At 45.4% G+C, this 21,007-nt stretch overlaps 1 protein-coding gene across 1 annotated transcript in view; it reads left to right on the top strand.

Annotated features, from left to right (window-relative positions):
• LMF1 (lipase maturation factor 1) overlaps positions 1–21,007 on the top strand; it is a gene marked incomplete at both ends in the record, with an annotated part of 185,806 nt that overhangs the window by 142,919 nt on the left and 21,880 nt on the right. Inside the window, one exon of the mRNA XM_080619377.1 lies at positions 18,177–18,345. Coding sequence (XP_080475503.1) covers positions 18,177–18,345 — 169 coding nt within the window. The remainder of the gene's footprint in view (positions 1–18,176; positions 18,346–21,007) is intronic.

Here is a 21,007-nt window from a genome sequence, read left to right as displayed (position 1 = left end):
CACTGTGTCCATGCAAATACCCTTTGTTGTGCTCGGCTGGCAGCACTCATCTGTTTTCTGGTGACAGTGGCCTGATGTGGCCCAGGGACCCATGACCACCACCAGCACCATGACAGCAGCGGTGCCACCGCAAGACGCCAGAAAGGAGCTGCTCTGACCACAATTGCCATGAGTGAGTACTGGGAAATACCTATGTAGTGTCTTGGGTGGAAAATCCTGGGCAGAGCTGTAATTTGCTGCTTCGTTAAACTTCCCTCAGTCATGTCTGAGCTGCTCATGTATCTGTCACGCAGAGATTTCAAGGCTGAAATTGTGCGTTGGGAGATTAATGCCTTGTGGCACGTCCTGTGCTCCATGGTGTAATTTTGCAGCGGTGGGGCTGGCTGCTCACAGGCCACATTGGACCCGGCTCTCTGTTTGGCACTCACTAGTAAACATTTTGGTTTACAGAAACCTTAAGGGTTCCTTCTCACTGTCAGAAGAAATTAAGCTACAAAACCATGCTAAAACTCCCCGTAACAACGTTGGACTGAAGTTCATAACATGAAGGCCCAGGATTAAGGACCTTCCTGGCGTGTGGACCGGATTCTCTCCTTGCAGAGCCCATTTAGCACACATGAGCAGTGCCACTGCCCCACTCTTGTCTCACAAAGGACCTTTACTCCTGCTTATCTCATGCTGCTCTGCCCTGGCACTGGATGTTCACATACAGCCACATTGCCAAAGTGCTGATCACGATGTTGATGGTGCATTAAAACTGGACCAGGGAAGCTCTCTGTGTCTTCTCCCAGCTCTTTGCTGGCATGCAGCAGCCTGGGATTATTAGATCCTTCCCATCGCTGCCCTGCAGCAGCACCAGGCAGTGCCTGGCACGTTCTGGGCTCTCTTGCCTTGTGTCTTGTTCCCCCTCTTCCATCCTGAAGATGAAAAATTTGCAGTTACATCAGTGAGTGTAACTGGAAATAAGATTTGTATTTTCTTTTTAATTTTTATTTCAAATCCTGTCTGAAGGGGGCCTACAAGGATGCCAGCGAGGGACTCTTCATCAGGGACTCTAGGGATAGGACAAGGGGTGATGGCTTCAAACTTAAAGAGAGGAGATTTAAGTTGGATGTAAAGAAGTCGTTCTTCACTGTGAGAGTGGTGAGCCACTGGCTCAGGCTGCCCAAGGAAGTTGTGAATGCCCCATCCCTGGCAGTGTTCAAGGCCAGGTTGGACACAGGGGCTTGGAGCAACTTGCTCTAGTGGAAGGTGTCCCTGCCCGTGGCAGGGGGTTGGAAGTGGATGAGCTTAGGTCCTTTCTAGCCCAAACCAATGTATGATTCTATGATCTTCATGTCACGCTGGCTGTCACCTGGCTCAGAAGAGCTCATGACTCCAGTCTGCTGGATGAGGCTGTTTGAATCACAGAACCAGGCAGTGCTGACTTTTTGCTCTCTCCCTCTGTTGACAAATGTAATTGTGCTGGTGAATAACGGGTAACCTTTTCAAACCAGCCCTGTGGCTGATGTTGATGCACTTGGGTTTTGTTGGATGAGTCACGCACTCGCTTTGGAGCGCAGGAACTTACACACGGACGGGCAGCTGTATTTCATCCTGTGCTAGAGATTGTTTTGAGCTGGAAAACCTCACGCCCTGTGCTGCTGTTTTCCAAGAGAGCATCTCCTCTTGATAACAGTGCAGCTGCCATTAAGTTCTTGTCAGTGCAAGGACCCATTGAAGCTATACGGCTGCCTGGTGACAGCTCTTCCTGGAATATTCTGATATGCATATATATTTTCTCTCCTCTTCCAAGGTTCATCTCATATGTAAGCGATCAGTGCAGCAGCATGAGCAGGGATCTCCTTGCAGCTGTGACCTTGGAAGTGGGTGGCATTTTCTGCTTCCTCTCCAGCATCCTCCGGGATCTACATTTCATGTGATCCCATCTGACACAGGCCAAAGCCGCGCTGGGAAAAGTAGTATGATCCTACCAGGAAATACCCACTGTACTAACCTCTTCATGGTGGAAATCTTCAAAGCTCCTTGTAGGAGACAGGCTCCTTAGGCTGCTTTTGAAACCACAAAGTGCCATGCGTGCAGATAGCTACCTGTGAGAGAAATGACACAACCTTTATTCTTCTGCATATAACCCTTCAGAGCACATTCTCTTTTATGTCTTCCTCTGCTAAACAGGCTTCTTTAGCTTCCTTTAAAGGTTTGAATTGCTATCTAGTGCTAAACTGTACATGTATTGAGGGTTTATTTTCGCTTTCTACAGGCAAATAGATGTGCACAGGAATGCACAGATAAAAGCCCTCTCCGTACAGCCAAAGTAATGCTGAGCATCCTGGTCCTCCTGCGTTCTGTCCCTGGCTCCATCCATGGATATGACTTGATCCTATGCAGAAGGAACTGCTCAGGGAGGGAAAGAGCTGAAAGTTCTCCTTTATTGATCATTTCATAAAATACACCTCGTTCCCATTGTAACCTAAATTACAGGCAAAAGCCTGACACTGAAACAAAACTGCTGCAGATGGCAGCATAAAAACATGTTCTTTAACACATTCTGTGTTTTCTTCAGCATATCTGATTTTGCCCATGTACATTTCATTTGCTGTTTACCTAAATCACCACCACTGACAGCTCGGGGATTGGTAAGCTGCCATTTGGGATGTAAGTAAAATGCCTTTTCTTCCTTCTTCTTTTGGCCTTGGAAAATTTAATAAAGGTTTATGTCCATGGGTTGGGCATATCATAGAATCACAGAATGGTTTGGGGTGGAAGAGACCTTAAAACTCATCCCGTTCAGACCCCCTGCCATGGGCAGGGACACCTTCAACTAGACCAGATTGCTCCAAACCCCATCCAACCTGGCCTTTCGTATGTTACATACACAGTGTGAGCTGCTGGGTTACAACATAGGTTTGTCACAATTTTCAACCCATTTTCTAATACACAGGAGGGAGCTCAGGGGAGATGCAGGAGGGAACAGCCAGTGCTTTGCTGCCTGCTCCAAAGGCTCTTCACTGACAGAGATGCTGATGCACGGTACCTGTTCTGCGCCTTCTTCAGGTTCCTCTTTTATTCTACCTAACCACACCATTTCTACTAAAAGTTTTATATTCAGTACTTCAGTTTTTTATCCCTGAGGCTTTTGCAGCCTTTCTTTATTGAAATCAAATGGTAACAGCCCCACATAAGGCACCAGCTTATTTTGTCTCAATGTGTTTTCATGCCACAACTGTTTTCTATTTCTCCGGAGCTTGCAGAAGCCCAGGGCTGATACTCAGCTCCACATCCCTACATGTTTTAGCTCCAAACGTGCTGCAGGAGGTTGGTTTGGTGGAAAAATCCAGGTCATCCTAGAGTTTGAAATCCACCCAGGCTTGGCTTTCAGTGATGGAGTAGCCAACCCAAGTTAAATATTTTACTGCAGATGTTGCTAAGAGCTTAGAGTTACTGAAATTATGTACTTTAATGAGGCAAAGAAAGTAGCTGCAGAAAGACATAAATCAGAGAAGCCACCAGTGTTTTCCACTGTAGAGTCACACTGATCAGATGTGACATCCCCTTTACTTTCTCCTTGCGTTTTCCTTATGCCTGCGGATGTGGTCGTGTCCTTTCCTTTTAACTTTCAAAGGAAAAGATGAGTTTGAATCTGTGTGTTAGGATTGAAACGCCAGTGAATTTGGGGAGCAGAGTCCTGATCCAGCTTTTGCAGCTGGCTGCTATGTCTGTGCAATCGGTTGAACCAAAACCTTGGCTTTGGATTGTTTTAAAAGGGATTCGTAACACAGACCCTGTTTCCCTGTGCCAGGCCTGTCTGAGATTTGAGGTACTCAGCCTGCCCATCTACATTTATTCCAAAGACCATTGTTTTCCCTGTACTCTGTCTTTAATACCAATTTAATCCAAATTTGACCAAGACCTAGATGGATACTAGTCAAAAAGTTTGCTATCAGAATAGATTTTTCCTGATGTGTTCCCTTCCTCTGATGGGGTTTGCTCTTATTTTGGCAATTGTTAGATCTGTCTAAATAGTGTAGAAAAAGTGAATTTCAAAGGAGCCTGCAGTTGACTCGATGTGGAAAGGGAATTGAAGTATTTTCGCCAGAAGTATTCTAGCATTCCTTCAATCAAGGAATATAAACAGTTCCATGTGACTTCGGGCTGATCCAGGATTTGAGAGAGCAGGCTTTAATTCGCATCATTTCTTGCAGAGGGAATTTTGAAGCCACACATCTCCTAGTGAAGAATATCCTGATTAGTAGAGAAAAGGATATTCTGGAAAAGGGGCTTTCACTCTCTACTCCTAACACTGTTCTACTTTATTATTGATACTTTAATAATCATCTAGCATTTATTATAGTGGAGCTCTGGGCTTTGCCGTGTAATTGGTAAGTTATTGATTTATGCCTGTTGACAGCCTGTTCCTATTAGGCAATTAAAACAAGATAGAGCTCAAGCAAGGGTTATTCTTGCTAGGGTGAAAAATGCTTTTGCTGAATGCTTCTTTTCCTGTATGTTAATATCAGGAGATAATGCTTCCTCTGAAGGAGGAATGGCAAATGAAATGGTGTCTGTACTTTGAGCAACTCGTGACTCAGACCACTGGTTTGTCCTTGCAATGGCTTGGTCCTGTTGAAGCTGGTGGGGAAGGCTCCATGGAGCTGAACACTTGTCCCCAACCTTGGAAACGGCTGTGTCTGGGAAAACTCAAGGTGCTGGAGATGCCTAGAGAGCCATTCTTGATCCCTGCTACTGTGTAAAGCTAAAGGGACATCCTTTTGCCACTTGAGTAAGTGATCTTCTATTGTTGGGTTCTTTGCACATCATTGCACAGCATCAAGATGTCCAGCAGGCTCCTACCAAACCTTACATTACAATAACAACCACCCCAGGTGGTTTCACATGGACAGCACACCAGCCAGAGGCCCTGCTCCATCAGCAGCACAGGGACCACACCAGGACCACCCATTTGCCATGGGGACAGCCTCTGCCATGGCTATGTGATGCCCTGGCTGCTCCCAAAGTCCTGCAGCCCACAGCACCACAGGTATTTGTCTGCATCCGCTTCCAGCAGTGCATCCAGCCAGCAGCACCAGCAGCCCGTGTAACTGCTCAGGTTTTTGACAGTTTTATAACCTTACATTTGCACCTTATGGAAAACTATGACAGTTAATGATTAATTGCCATGTTGGAATTTTTCTTACGATGTCTTAATATCCGAGTATGTGGCAGACCTCAGCAGAGAGGAAAAATAAAAACCTGCAACAAAATGCTCCCAGAACAACTTGCCTCGGTGAGCACTGCCCGGGCCAGCGAGCGCTGTCCAAGAGACGCGGTTATATTTAGGACTGGGTTTTAGTGCTATTTACAGGGTGTCTAGCTCAAATGTGAAACTGGTTTCAAAGGAAGCTGTGAAACAGTTTTTCACGGGTGAGTTCTTCAGTCGCTTTTCAGTAAGAAAGTTGGGTTTGATATTATAAACCAGCTGCTGGTTCTCAACCAAAACAGCCAAGAGCTCGTCATTAATCCCTGCTGCTGTTGCACGCTGAGAAGACCTTAATACTGTGCTAACAGGAAAAAAACTGGCTTTATCATTTTTTATAGTCAGGTAACTGCTTTCAGCTTATTTGCCTTTCATCTGTCTGATCTTTTGTCTGTTTCCACTGGTGACAGACCTGGCTTTGTAGCAGCTTCACATTGATGTGGAAGCCACCCATTACATGTGTCTCCCTGGTGAGAGCTGGTCAGTCCATGGTTTGGGATGCAGGGAGCGGGTGCTTGAGGGGTCCCCATAGCTTGACCCTGTCATTGTTACTGCAAGAAGAAAATATTGGACACTGGATGGCACTTGTGAGTCACCTCTGCAAGCTCTGATTTCATAGAATTAGGAATGGTTTGGGTTGGAGAGGACCTTAAAGTTCACCCAGTTCCAACCCCTGCCACGGGCAGGGACACCTTCCACTAGAGCAGCTTGCTCCAAGCCCCTGTGTCCAACCTGGCCTTGAACACTGCCAGGGATGGGGCAGCCACAGCTTCTCTGGGCACCCTGTGCCAGCGCCTCAGCACCCTCACAGGGAAGAGCTTCTGCCTAAGAGCTCATCTCAGTCTCCCCTCTGGCAGGTTAAAGCCATTCCCCTTGGCCTGTCCCTACAGGCCCTTGTCCAAAGCCCCTCTCCAGGTCTCTTCTAAGCCCCGTTCAATATCTGAACAATAGGTATTGTTCAATGCTTTAGGCATTGACTTAGGTATTTGATCATATTCCACAAACCCGACTGATGGTCTTCAGGCATCCTGGATGGGAACAGCGTTCCTGGGGAAGGTGCTGGCTCTGGCCCATTTAATATTTTGATGAATCCACAGATTCTGATTGGAAAAATTCCTTTCCAACCTGCTCTCCCCATAGAGGAGGCAGATGGAGGGCAGAGCCCAACATCCCTCTGGAGCGCACGGCGTGGGGCTCTATCCAACATAACTCGTCTGGAGATACCACTTCTGCTGGACCTCAACTTTACGTTTGCTATAAAAGTACTTTTAATGAGTGGGATGGAGCTGGTTAGTGAAACACTTGGGCCATTAATAGATGTAGAAATGTTTTAATGTGCTGCTTGACTTTATTGATGAAATGAGCTAATCGGAACGAGCGCCACTCTCGCGCCAAGTGAGGAAACCCAGGCCTGCTCTATAGGAACAATGCTCTGGTTTTCCAAGCACTCTTGTCCCAGGGATGGATCCTAAAGCATTTTGCAAGCAGCACATTTAGAGCTCTGTGGCCATGATGGGGTGTCACCGCTCCTTGGTTGCCAGGTTCCTGTGGGAATGCTGTGATGTGCTGCTGTTCCCTGGTTGTAACAACCTGCCTTGGAGTTTGGGTTGGGATCTTCTGCATCCTGCTTCTCCCGGCTTCGTCGAAAGTTCCATGGTCTCTTTTATGACCATGAGTAATCAGGAACTCGGTTTCACATCCTGTTTCAATGTCCACACAAGGCCCCATAATTACATGCTAATGCCATTTTCTTGGGACTGAACTGGGGCCAGATCCTGATCTCATGCTGGTACAAACCGACAGGGCAGTTCGCTCCAGTAGCTCTGCCTCTTGCTGCTCCACCTACTCCTGATGGTGACAGTAGTTTTGGTGGTGTCCTGCCAAGTCTTCCATTAATGGTTAGTACATTACCTGCCTGCAGGGCTGGTTTGGGGTTAGCAGCTAGAATTGTTTCTGAGATATCCCTATAGGACCTCAAAAGCTGAACGTCTCCCTCTCTGATTTGTCACCTTCTTTTCATGTGCTGACACGTTCTTCACAGAGAAACTCTGTCCCAAACTAAAGGACTCTCAGTTCTTCCTGCCTTTAAACAGCATCCTCATTTAGGAGGCCTGACACTAAAATCAACTCTTTTTGGAGCAAATTGAAGTAAAATCAGCAAGAAATTAACTAAAATTGGTTCTCTGATGTAGGATGCTGCTGTAAAGCTTCTTGAGTTTTGCTGGTCCGTGGAAATGCTTTGGAAGGTTTTTACCATTAAGTGTCTTCATGGCAGCTGCCCCCTTTAGGAGTTCAGTTTTACCATCAGGGCTGGAAAGATGTTGATATTTCGGAGCAGAGCAGCAAAGAATTCCTTCCTTCTGTGAAATTATTCTTTCATTTTATATTGGTCCAACACTTACATAAACAGTCCTTCAGCAGTTATTCAGCCTGTAATATATTAATGTGGAACACTGTAGCCTCTAGCAAAAGAGTCAAAGGATCAAGCAACACCAAGAGGTATTTTACGTAACAAAGCTGCAGAGCAGAAGAAATGTGTCAAAGTCGGTAATTTGGAGACATATCTCGGCTCTGCGGGAGCAGGGCAGGAGGAGGCTGCTTGTGTTTCAGACCCAACGTGAGCAACAAATCCTAAATTCACACCCTGGACTTTGGTAATCGAGTTAAAGCTATAGAATTTCCTAGAATAGGGATACTTACCGCAGCGTCTTGGGTACACGATAAAGAAAAGAAACTCAGTTTAACTCTTTTGGCACTGGACTTGTCTCTCATCCCAGTATCACAGCCTCAATCCTGAGTGTTTCAGAAGGAGCAGCCTGCACCGAGCCACCATGCATCTCTGCTTCTCCTCATCGCTCATCGCTGGAGGTTAAGTGAAATGCTGAAGCAAGAGATTTGGGAAGATATATAGTTATGTAGATACATATATATATAAACCCCCCCAATATATATATAACCTTCTCTATATATATAATCCCCCAAATATATATATATAAACTCCATATAAATACATATGTGTGTATATATATATATATAAAAACCATAATCACTCCAGTTTCACTCTCTTGATTCCCTTTAAATTTATTTTCCATTGAAAAGCTGGAAGTTGGGCTTATCCATAGGAATGCTCCACACTCAAATCCCATAATCTGTAGGCACTGCAATAGGTGGTTCATACAGCTACAAATTAAAATGAGCATGGAGTGAAACATTTATATTGCTTCATGTTTAGATCAAGAACGAATGTCAGGTGTGTAACAGGAATGGAAAGGGGTTGGTTCCCCATTGCTTTAGCGCTGTTCTGCTTGTAACTTTAGACCAGGTACTTAGAGCAGGGATTGCAAAAGCCTTACAGTGCAATTTGTAATGTGTCAACATCTGACCCAGTGCAAGGACAAGTTCTAGTGAAGTTTACTGCACCACTGCATTTGTGCATCTGTAGTTGGTTTATTCCTCAATAATGATTTTATTCCTCGGTAGTTCTTTTATTGCTCAGTATTTACATTATACACTTATGTTATGGGGAGTTTCCATCTATACAAGTATAAATTTATAATTTCTAATATTTATAAATACTGAGCTCTGCTTTTTAGGGATAAATCTGAGTGTCTTTTAACACAGTTCTTCAAGCCCCCAGCTCAGGAAACAAAAATCTGTGTATAGCATGTGAATTCTAAAATGCTTTGAATTGTAGCTAATTCTCGTGGCTATAAAGGAATCATTTCCTATCTTCAGTCTAACTAGAGGTGCATAGCGGGTGTGTGCAACTATGCAATGGACATGTTATTTCCTTAGTGCTGTATTAAATGTGGTAATAATATGTGGGTTCTCTCCTATTATCTTGTGGGAAGGAAATACTCAGCCTTCGCCTATGAAATCATGTTTTGGTTACCAAATTTGGGCTGTTTCCTGATTCCGTGATATTCCCAGTGTGCTGGGTAGGCGCTTCCACCCCTCTTGGAAACTGAGGGCTGAGCTCTCTGAGGAGTGTCCAGGTGTCCTGAGATCCATGGGTTGGTCTGTGGCAGGTAAGGGATGGACAAAGGGAATTTGCTTTCTGTTGTGGGCTGTGGTTTATAATGTGATTTAAGTTGAGATCACCTCATTGATTGTGCATCCAAAAGTAAACCCAAGTAAAGCCACTTTCTTCTTTCTCATCTTCTCAGCACAAGTGACTTTGCTCCTTTTCTCCTGGTACTTCCAGTAGCTTTCTGTATCAATGTGGGATTCAGAAACCCATTTTATCCACTAAACCAGAGCAAGTGGACAGAGGTAATTATTTTTGTATGTATTTCCCTGCACTAAACAGTTCTGCAAAGCAGAGATTAAATCCTCATGCAAATATTGAATCAAGACGTTAACAAGAGATTAAATTAATAGTAGGGGGAAATTAAATGTTCTTGCTGTTGTTGTTTAATGGGAATTTTTTGCCCGTGCCTACAATAACTTCTGGGAAAAACTACCTATACTTTTCAAACTGAAACCAGATGGGGGAATGATAGCCTGCTTTTTTTTTGTGGGAGGCTGTGTTTTCGTGGTACACAAGTAACTGGAGGCACATTAAAATCAAATTTGGCTTTTGAGCCTTGTCCTTCTTATCTCTTTAAGGAAGTACCAACTTTAGGTGTTCCGAGTTTCAGTTATTCTGAGAGTAGGAGATTCTTTGGCGATGGGGCTGCAGGTTTCAGGACAGTGGAATTAACCACTTACTTAACCAAAACCAAAGCAATGGATCCCTATTTGGTATTCTCCTCCCAAAGCTCCATCCCAGGCACAGATGGCACAGAGATTGTGGGCGAGGAAGTGCCTCAACGCAGCTGGTAGCGCTTGTGCTCTCAATTCCAGTGGCACCATCTGCCTCCATCCACCTTTCACCCAGCCTGGCTGCTGGATACCCAGAGGAAAACCAGGCAGAGGAGCGAGTAGTGATGCTGGGGGACAGGGCAAACAGAGGTGGGTGATGGCAAAGCTCCCCTTCCCTTGGTATCACCCATACCACCAGGATTTGCCTTCCTCTGCTCAAATGCATGGCCTGGTTGGGTCATTCTGAACTCCTACTTCTCTCTGGTTCCCAGGAGAAGCTGAGCAGCCTGTTGTGCCTTTGCTTAACCATGGGAGGTAAGTCTGGTGCAGGCATTTCTCTCAGTGGGGATCCTTGCCTTAGCCCTGTGTGGAGTAGCACTGTTGTAACACGAGGGATGGAAAGAGATGGGGACTGAATTGTCCTGCCAGCACCATATGCCACCTGGTAGCTCCAGAGGGCACAGCACACACGTTCTTGAGTGCTGGCATGGGCTCCTCCTCACATCTGCTTCTTCATAACAGTCCATAAATAGATCTTAACAGACTGATTTCCTCTTTCCTTGGTGATATGCGAAGTCACGTTCAGAAGCATTCTTAGCAGCAGGTCTGTCAGGAGGAGGTGGTCTTTGCTGTCTTGAGCTCTGAGGATCTGCAGTGAGAAGATCCATGAGGAACACAGGTATGGCAGCTCTGACAGTGCACAGATAAGCTGAGCTCTTTCTTCTCCAGCTTTCACTAGCACAGAGTAAGTGGTTGTTTATTTTGAGTGCAAGAAGCAGATTTACTTTGGAGTTTTCTACATCCTATTTTTTTTCTTAATTCATCCCTTTGTTCAGTGCTTTACCTTTAGTGCCCTTTTTGTAACAGTCATCACTAAAAGAGTCACATCTCCTGTGGCTGTTGGTATAATTAATACGAGTAACAAAGCAGGATGACCTCAGCCATGAGCAGGGGAGAGCTGGAGAATACTTTGCCAAGTTAGACCTTTTCAAATCATCTGAGCCTTAGCAAATCTGTCCTCGGGCTGTTAAAGAGCTGCTTGTTGAAACCCTGTCAGCATTAGTGATGATCTTTGAGAATTCATAGAACATAGGTGAAGTAATGAAAGAGCAGAGAAGAGCTAATAAAGTACCTGTCCTCTAAAGAGAGAGAAAAAAAGAAGATCCAGGATATTACAGAGCCATTACTGGAAAGATACTGTGAAAAATAATGATGAAACAGTCAATTTCTAAATACCTCCAAAACCAAGGGGGATAACTACAGCTGGCGTGGTTTTGCCAGGGGCTGACTGTGTAAAAGCAGTCTTCTTTCCTTCACTGACAAGACAGGGTGCATGAAAAGAGGATACCCAATATATGCTTTTACTGAGGCTTTTGAAAGTGTTTGACGTAATATCTCATAAACAAAGAAAATAGGAAAACAAGAAAATAGGGTCTATAAGAAGTAGGAAGTACTGTCTGGTGGAGAAAAACGGTTGGAAAATCTATTTGGCATTTATCGATGGTTGCTGTCAGAGGGAAGGATTTATCAAGGGAGATGGCTTGGGGTCTATCTAAGGACATTAAGGGTTTTCATTAGTGATGTCTGATATCAGTAGGTCATGCTCAGGTAAAGGATATTGGTGCACATGATGAGTGTTCAGAATGTTCAAGTCGGCAGGGCTGCATCATTGCAGAAAGGACAAATGTCCTACTGGAATATATAAATGCTTTGTGCCCTGGGTATATAAATCCTTCCTGCTCTCTGCCATTGGTAAAGGCTGAAAACTATTGCTCGGTTTTGGGTGTTCTCTGCAGGAAAGATATGTCCCATGTGGAGACAATCCAAAGGATGGTGAGACTAAGCAGAGCTATAACAACTGGATTCACAAGGCACGGTTGGACCAACTGGGATCATGTAATCCAGCCTTCAAGGCCAGGTTGGATGGGGATTGGAGCAACCTGCTCTAATGGAAAGTGTCCCTTCCCCTGGCAAGGGGTTGGAACTGGATGAGCTTTAAGGTCCTTTCCAACACAAACCAGTCTGGGATTCTGTGAACCAAAAAGAGAACATTAGTAGGAGGGAAGAGGCAGTGGGCAAAGGGCAGTTTTCACCTATGTGAAAGGCTATTGCAGATAGAAGAGAACAGTCTTGGATGCCAGTGAGCAGAGAAGGGGTCATGGGATTAAATAGTGTCAAGGGAGAGTCAGGGTACATATTAGGAATAATGTAAAGGTAGGGAAGCAGGCCCAGGAAGGCCATGGACTTGGCTCCATCACTTGGCAAGGCTTCTAGGAAGAGTTTAGATAAACACACTACAGTGCACGTAGAGACATCTCTACCTTGAGGCAGCAGGAAGGGCTTCTTGAGGTCTCTTCCATCTCTCTGCAGCTATGTTTTTATCTTTAAATGAATTATAGCTCTTCCAGGCAGCCAAATTTTGGCTCTTCTGTTCCAATGGGCTAATACCAGAAAGCTCCAGTGCTGCGTGGTGACAGTGTCCCTGTGCTTACATGGAGCCGGTGAGCTCCAGCCCGCCCTTGACTGTGTTTAAGAGTTTACAGCCGTTGTTGTTCCTTCTCGACAAATATACAGTCTGCTACCCGGAATACGAGCTTCTCCTACCTACTGTAAGGTTGTAACAATCTGTGATTGAAAAAAATCAACCCCAGCTAACAAAGAAGTCAAACCTGTAAAAAAGTTATGGGTGTAGGTGCCCATTTTCTGACAGAGGGGTTTGGTAACGGTGCAGGGGACAGAAATGTAAGGAATAATTGTTTTTGGGCCTAGAACCAGGAAAACTACTTTTCCAAATTAATCCAGGGAGAGCCATGAATCCACAGTATTTCATATCACACTTCATAAAACTCCAGTCATAATCCATAAAACTGACATTATTAGATTAAAAACCTCAGTTCCTCCTATAAGGAGCTCGCTCATTAGACATGCTGTAGTTTTATAACCTTAAAGTTCCTACCCAATTACCATGATTAATACTGTGCTTTAATAAAAGACTTTTTAAAATCACCACAGGGGTTGATACCATCTGTTTGTTATAATTGTGCATTTAAATATTGTCCAGCAAGAAAGAAGACAGTAAACACAAATCAAAACCAAGGTAGGGAGGGTGCAGCCCATTCGTGGCAATAGAGGTTGGGATGGTGGTGGAGATGCACAGATACAGTTGGATTATGATCATGGTAGGAGTGCAGAAGGGTGAAGTCTGGCATGGTACAAAGGGTGAAATTACTGTGAGATGGGTGCAAGGAGCTCTTCTTCCTCTTGCAGCAGATGGGCAAGGAGCAGTGATGCTCTCCGTGTGCTGCCAGACCAGCTCCTGGAGGGGTTTTGTGTCCTTGTCCCCAAACGTGGGTGCAGAGGAGGTCCAGCACCCACATGACTGAAATAAGACTTTGAGGAGTTTGGTGACTTACCCCAAATAACCAGCATCAGGCATTCACCCCCTTCAGTTCCCAGGGCAGGAGGTGAGCACACGGTGATCAAAGATCTCTGCCTGTGAATCATAGAATCAGGGCATGGTTTGGGTTGAAACAGACCTTAAAGCTCATCCAGTTCCAACCCCCTGCCATGGGCAGGGACACCTTCCACTAGAGCAGCTTGCTCCAAGCCCCATCCAACCTGGCTCATCCAACATGAGAAATTAACATTAAGTTAAACTTCCCACCAGGAACCAGTGCGGCTTCAGAGCAGGGAGAACAGGAAGACACGGAAGCTTAGGAGGTTTCATGCAGAAAAGGAAGGATTTAGGTAAATGTGCTCTGCCTGCCAAGGCAAATGCTAGTTTGAATTGCAAAGGATCCACTAACCTCAGGAGATGCTGCGCTCGCAGGAGCAGCGCTGCAGAAGACACCAGTTGCTCCAATGACAAAGCTTCATAGAATGATAGAATCATACAGGTTGGAAAAGACCTTTTAAGATCAAGTCTAACCATTACACCAGCTCTGGCTGGACATGTCAATGAGATAACATACACCTCCTGCAGAAACTGCCTCAAAACCGTTTGCAAGGAGGCACCTGTTTGAAAAATCATCTGTTTTCCTGTTAATTAACTTTGAATTGGGAGTTCCTTTAAGGCTTATTTTTGCAAAGGAGGGTTCATGGTGCTCAGCCCCCCTCAAGCAGGGTATAATATTAACCTGGGGTTTAGCTCTGGTGCGGAGCAGTGACTGGTGTGAGCATCCAAACTCGGTCAGAATAACTGAAGCTAAAACCATGTCAGGTTCATGATTCCACCCACAGACCAGAAAACGCCAAACTCATATTATTTTTGAATCCCCTGGTTTTTTAAGGGCTGGTGGAAATCAGATCTCTTGCTTCTGACTTCCAAGTAATAAAGAGAGGTGAATCACTGGAGAAAAAAACTCCCATGGACCACCCAGTCACTCCGTATGAAGCTGCAAAGCGAGCCTCAGCAGAAGTGGCAAAGTGCAGAACTGTTTTCTTAATAGCACTGCAATTGCACGAGGCAAATCGCATCAGAAAAGGAGCAGTTTCCTAACAAAGCAGCTAAGTGAGAAGTGTGTTAATGAACACAGCCTGATTAATATGCATTGAACTAAATCACGGTCAGGTCAAAGGGGGAGGACCAAACCTGGGGTGTAACATGTCCAAGGTCCTAACTCGTATGTAATTCAGATTTAAATACTTTTCTTCTCTTCATAATTGTGGATAATTATCCAACTCAAGCTAAAGAAGTCATTATTTTTTAACTAAACAATAGTTAAGACTGTTGTTACTTACTGTAATAGGTCAGATCTCTACTTTTCATAAGATTATGTGACTGAAGGGTCCTGCTGGGGTTTGGAACTTGTAACCTACAGACTGCCATACTTAAAAAATTGGTGCCAGTCATACAAAGCATGAAATTGCATATTTTTAACATTTTATTTCTTGCCATTTTTAGTGAGAAAACATCCATTTTTTTAACGGAACACTGGCTGAAAGTCCATGTGCTATTGATGTTTGCATTGTGAATAGTAGGAAAGCCAGGGGACCAGCGTTTGGACACACAGGTATTGCAGGGGGGACTTGTAATTAAGACATTGCATTTGTAATTGGGAGATTTGGGTCTTAGTTCAGGTTCTGCTGGAAGGCTCCTTATGAGTTGTTTTAAGGTGATATCCCCAGAGAGCGTTGATGAAATCAGAATTAGTTGCCAAAATTCTTCCATTCTCTGCCTATAACACAGCTGTGATACATCCTAATCTTGATCTTTGTCCGATGTGTTTACATTTACTTGTTTTCAGGACAGGAATTGTCCTCTTACCATCTGGTTTGGCAAGTCCAAGCTAAACAGGTCCACGTTGCAGTTGGAGCCTCCTTGCGTTATTGTGAGTATTACAAAATCCTCAGAACAACCCCCAAGTAATGCCCAAAAGCCCTTGAAAACAAACAACGTGTCCTGCTGGTGAAATAGGGTGGTGGGCTCATCTCTTTGTTCCCACCCATACAGTTGGCTTGCTATGAAGACCTTGTTCCCAAACAAGCCCCAGGAGATGTTGGAGACCTCTGAGTGAGGTCAAGACAGCTCTCTAAAAGCCCTGAAGAAATATGGAAGAAATATATTGCAGCATTCCCAGGCTTCCCAGGATCTAGGCAAAGATCTGCTGATGTATGGTCCGTCTTGTGCTGTACAAAGTTTTACCATGACAGTGGCTACATTACACAGAAGGGTTGATACCCACTGGTACCTGTCTGAGCTTTCATCATCCTAGCCAGAGGAGGAGAGCTTTGGAGGTTCCATGAGTTTTCTTCTTTGCTTGGGATGTAGATTTTTGGTGTTAATTGTGGGGGTTTTGTTTGTGTCTGTCGGAGAAGGCAGGTCCAGACATGTGCTTTGCCATGGGAGTGGGAGGTTTGTGATGGTTTCCAGCTCCTAAGGAGTATTCTTGTGTTTGACTTGAGTTGGCTCTTCAAAGCAGCTGGGTTTCATCCAGAAACTCACTGTCCTCAGGTGCAACTTGGGCTGGAGCTCTGCCTCTTGGGTCTGTGGTTAGTGCTTCAGCTTCTGCATCTCCTCAGGGCTTCCAAAAGCTTCATTACTTGTTCACAAGAGGAGAGGCTGAGGTTGGTCTATGTGGTCCACACTGCAGCTCCTCAGCCTGCAGCGGGATGCTGGGGGTGTTGTGGGTTTGCACATTTGGTCATGCACCATGTTGAAAGTCTTTGTTGGCCACATGCACTAAAGCTGTGAGCAGACAATTCACAGGAGGATGAAGTTCAGCTGTGTGAATGGAGAAGTGTCCTTTAAATAGAGTAATAGTGGTGGTGCCACTTGAGGTTACAGCTTTCAACCCTGCTGGAAAGTGAGGAAGTTCTTATTAGCTGGTCTGAAGGCTGAAATGTAAATGACTGTTATATCAGGGCATTATTTTCTGACTTGTAATACGTTAAGTCAGCTTTATAACCTTCGTATTTTATGGATAAGGTGGTGAGGATACTTCCTTTTCCTTCCTTTTTTCTGCCTCTTTTGTTTTAAAATGTCTGAGGAACAGCTACTTAATATGGGCTGAATCCTAAGTAATGTGCCTAATGGGACAAGAATCCAAATCAGCCTCAAAACTCAAATAGCCCTGAAGAGGCATCAGCTGCTTTTCAATTCTTGTCTTTTTTGTGTGGCTTCCCAGATACTGTTTTATGCCAGCACTAAATCACTCCTAACATGTTCCTTTGTGACTGCTTACGGTGGGCAGCCCCAGGGAAACCCAGATGTGTCTTCACAGTCAGTGCCCTGGGATTGGCTTCACTTAACACCTTTCCCTGGCACTGGAGCAAGTTCCCAGCATCCATTCTGCATCTGGTGCAAGCCTCAGTGTCAGCGAGGTTGAGCTGGCAGTGCTCCCTTCTCACATGAAACATGGCAAGCACGAATGTGACACCACGGTGGAGAAGATAAATGTGGCGTTAAAACACAGCAGGAGGGGAGGTAGGTCTGGTTGAGCATGAGAAATGCTAGCGTGTACAAGTTCATGGTGAGACCCATCTGATCTCCTCCGTACGGTCCTTGTCAGCACCCCGAAAGATTGATGGGACCTTGCTGGGGTGGAGGGCATGGCTGCTGGGATGGGCAGGCAGGGAGAGGAGAGCAGAGCGGTTTGGTGCGCTTTAAAGTGGAAAACTGGAGAGGGGATGTGACTGTATGAATAAAACAGGGGTCTGTGAGCAGGTAAAATACTGGCTTGGAAAAATATGGGTAAATATAGACTGGGCTTGGATAAATTTAGGCTAGAAAAATAGAAATTAAAACCAGCACTTGTGAGGAAGCAGAAACTGCTGTGTATGTTTGGGTTTATATGAAGCTCTAATGAAAGGCTCTAGTGGGGGGCTGGCATGTACTTGAGCAGCGTTTACCTGCACCTTCCCCATGGCTGATGTGTGAATGTGGTGAGGAAGTGACATCTTACACCTGCAACATGAAGCCATGTGCTGTGAAGATGTGATTCATGATCAAGACTAAACAAGCAGTGCCCAAAGACTGATGAGCCTGATGTTCATTAGGACTTGCTGGAGAATGGCAAGAAGGTTCCTCTCATTTCTCAGGTCATTGTAAGAGTAAGACAAAAAATAACCTGTGCCTTCAAAAGGCCCTTCCCAGTGTGTACAGATGCTTATGGAGACTCTTCCAGAGGTTCAGATTTTTCCACTTTCTCTGCCTTACACATGCAAGACAATCTCAGTGGCCAACAAAAGCTAAAATTCTTTTTAAAGACCTCTTAAAAATCCACACTTTCATATTTAATGCAGCTCTTTAATTAGAAGCTCCAGTATTTCCTCCTGAAAGGGTTCAGGAACATTGCTATCACAGATACATTGGCATAAGCTGGAAGCAGACTATTCCAAAGGGCTGACCCGCTGTGCCAGCCCCAGGAGCTCTATGGAAATCCAATCACACTGTACCCTGGCTGAGCTTTCTCCTGCTGAAAGCAATTGCAAGCCAGTGGGGTACATTTGGGCTGGAGCCTGAACAGGGAGGGAAAGGTTTGCCATCACTGCTGCAATCATGGAAAAGCAGCAAAGTATGTGCTGAGGTGCTAAAATCCATCCAGCAGTTCCCTTACCACACTTTTCGCTTGTCATTTAAGCTGATGCAACACCCTCTGCTGTCTTCTTTCCCATGTAGGTGCTTCTGATCATCAGTGGAAACCTGAGTTTCCTCAACTGGCTAACCATGGTGCCCAGCATCGCCTGCTTTGATGACGTCAGCCTGGGGTTCCTCTTCAGCTCCAGGGTGAAAGAGCGTGTGGTGCAGATGCAGAGCAAAGAGGCAGCCAAGGAGAAGCTTCCCCTGGGTGAGTTATTCCCCTAGCAAAGGCATTTTACAAGGGCATGAAGGGACAGATCAAGGGTTTTAAACTGACAGAGGGGAGATTGAGATTGGGCATTAGGAAGAAGTTCTTCCCTGTGAGGGGGCTGAGGCGCTGGCACAGGGTGCCCAGAGAAGCTGTGGCTGCCCCATCCCTGGCAGTGTTCAAGGCCAGGTTGGACACAGGGGCTTGGAGCAAGCTGCTCCAGTGGAAGGGGTCCCTGCTTGTGGCAGGGGTTGGAGCTGGATGGGCTTTAAGGTCCCTTCCAATCCTAAACAAGTCTGTGGCTCTGTGATTTAAAGTCAAGGATGAAGCCCCCAGCGCAGCTTGAGGTGAAGATTTTGTGATTTTGTTGTGAGGTGAAGATTTTTGTGTTGGAAGTTGGGCACAGAAGCAGCTCTCACATTTGCTCTCCTCTCTGCCCCATGGCACAGTGGCCCTGTGACCCATCTGCCCTCCTGCCTTTTGCACCCATGGGTGCTAGGGCTGCACGAACACCGTGCTTCCCTGATTAAGTAACTGGACATGAGGTTGGTCTTCTAGAAAGAAATAAATTGTTGATCCAGTGTTGGTCCAACAACTCTTTTGCTAACAGGAAAAGAGCCCTGGCTGCTGGGAATATGGAAAACCAAATACAAGGGGGTGTGTAACTGAAGGAAAGGGATCGATGCAGCCGGTGTTTCCTCTGAAGGGAGTTTTCAAGCAGCCCTGTTCCAGAACATCCCCTGCACAAGCAACACTGGAATATTTTTCATGGGGCTGCATAACAGATGTAGGCTTGTGTTTGTAGCAGTTTTATAAACCATGTATAAGCAACAAATTGCCTCTCATATCAACAACAATCACAGATGCTCGTTTTTAGATATACCAAACATCTGTCAGAAGAATGAAAAATATCAGCAGGAGACAGCATCTGTCTCTAGTCCTTTCTCATCTACCAAGAAACATGGGTTATTAACCAGGAGCTTTAGTTCCAGCAAGGCTAATGCAGTTCCATTAAGCTTTCTGTCTCCTATATTACATATTTTGCTGGAAAAAATCTTTACCAGCTTTCCCTCCACCAGTAGCTTTCCTTTAGAGGCTGAGAATGCCTAAAGCTTTCCTACCAGCTCTGTTTTTGCATCCAGTCCCAAACAACACTGAAGTTGCACTTTCCTTTCTGAAAGAGAAGCCAAAGGGCAGCTCTTTGGTTTGGCACTTGGTGAGTCACTGTGAAGGGGAGGTAGATCCTTTTTATTGAGGAACTTGCTCCTTTTCTGTGATGTTCTCCAGAAAACACCTTAACTGAGCCAAGATGCCCAAGCAAGGAGAGCCATCAATACATGCCACCGCTCTGGAGAGTTGAGGTGTCCCTTCTGGGCTTTTACAAAGGGGTAATCTATAAGTAAAGGCCAGGGTGTAATGTTCTGGGTAGAATTGGATTCCTACATATTTTTCCTGCTAACAAAGCAGAGGCCATTGAGCTGGTGCTGATGGCAAAAGACTTAGAGGAGCCCTCACCCCTGGGTCACCGGAGCAGAAGACAAGAGGGCATGCAGCCATGCCCCACTCGTGGCCTGATTTTACAAAGCTTTGACCACATCCTTGAAGTGTGTGTGTGTAATTCCTACAGAGACCTCCAATTCCCATTGCTAGTGCTCTGTTCCTGCCTGCTCCATCCAGATCCCATTAGCTCATGTCCCCAGGTTTTGCTCCATTCTTGCCATGTAGATCGTTTGTGACTCCAAGGGCATGATGATGACAATCACCACCTGCTGAAGGACAGTCATGGCCATGCACAGTCCATGTCCATGTGTTTGTACGTGTTCTTTAATTACAGGTTAAGAAGTTCAGCCCATCTAAAAGACAAGAAAATGCCCAACAGCCTTATAGAACTCCCACAGCAGCACAGGGGGCAAGTGGAAGCATCTCAGTGAGCTCCTTCCAAATCACATGTTCTCCAGAAATGTTCTCAGACTAAACAATTATTAATAGCTTCTGAGAGAGGTTCAAATAAACATCCCTCTCCTGCAGAGATAAGGGGGAAGCTCCATGCAATTGCTTTGAATCTGATCCTTTGGCTGTTGATGTTAAATAAATCTAAAATGGCCATAAGGGTAGGAACCCCTCCGAGGTCACATCTGCTTATTTGTCTGATTGCAGTCAGTGTCTCCTTAGACTGAAATCCGGCACAGCCCTGTGCTGCTCCTGCAAACCCAATACCAAAGTGCTGGTGCATAGAATAAGCAATAGAGACTTTGCAAAAGGAAAATGAGGTTTAAATGGAGGTAGTGAGCAAGAAGGAGGAAAATGCAAGAAATAATCTGGGTGGTGAGAGTTTGGGGCAGCCATGGGGAGCTGGAGTCTCTCCATACACAGCTTACAAACCAGGAGGGCAATTCTGAGCAAGGTGCAAGTGCCAGCTGTGTTTTTTCCCCTGTATAAAAGCACTGTTTAATGTGACATTTTAGACATTTTTCTTTTCAGCCCTTTCTGAGACTATTTAGAGAAAGGCAGATCTTGGGAGCGATTGTGTATGGCCCTTGGCAAGGTCAGGTTGATTACGGTGGAGTGTGTGTCTGCCCCAGCCTGAGAACAGCTGTAAGTACCCAGGCAGGGTCCTGGCCACCATAGGAGGGTCATTTAGGGGAGCTGGGGGAGCAGAGCC

Source organism: Psittacula echo, assembly GCF_963264785.1.
Source record: "Psittacula echo genome assembly, chromosome: 5".
Lineage (NCBI taxonomy): Eukaryota > Metazoa > Chordata > Aves > Psittaciformes > Psittacidae > Psittacula > Psittacula echo.
This window is presented reverse-complemented; position numbering and strand designations above follow the sequence as displayed.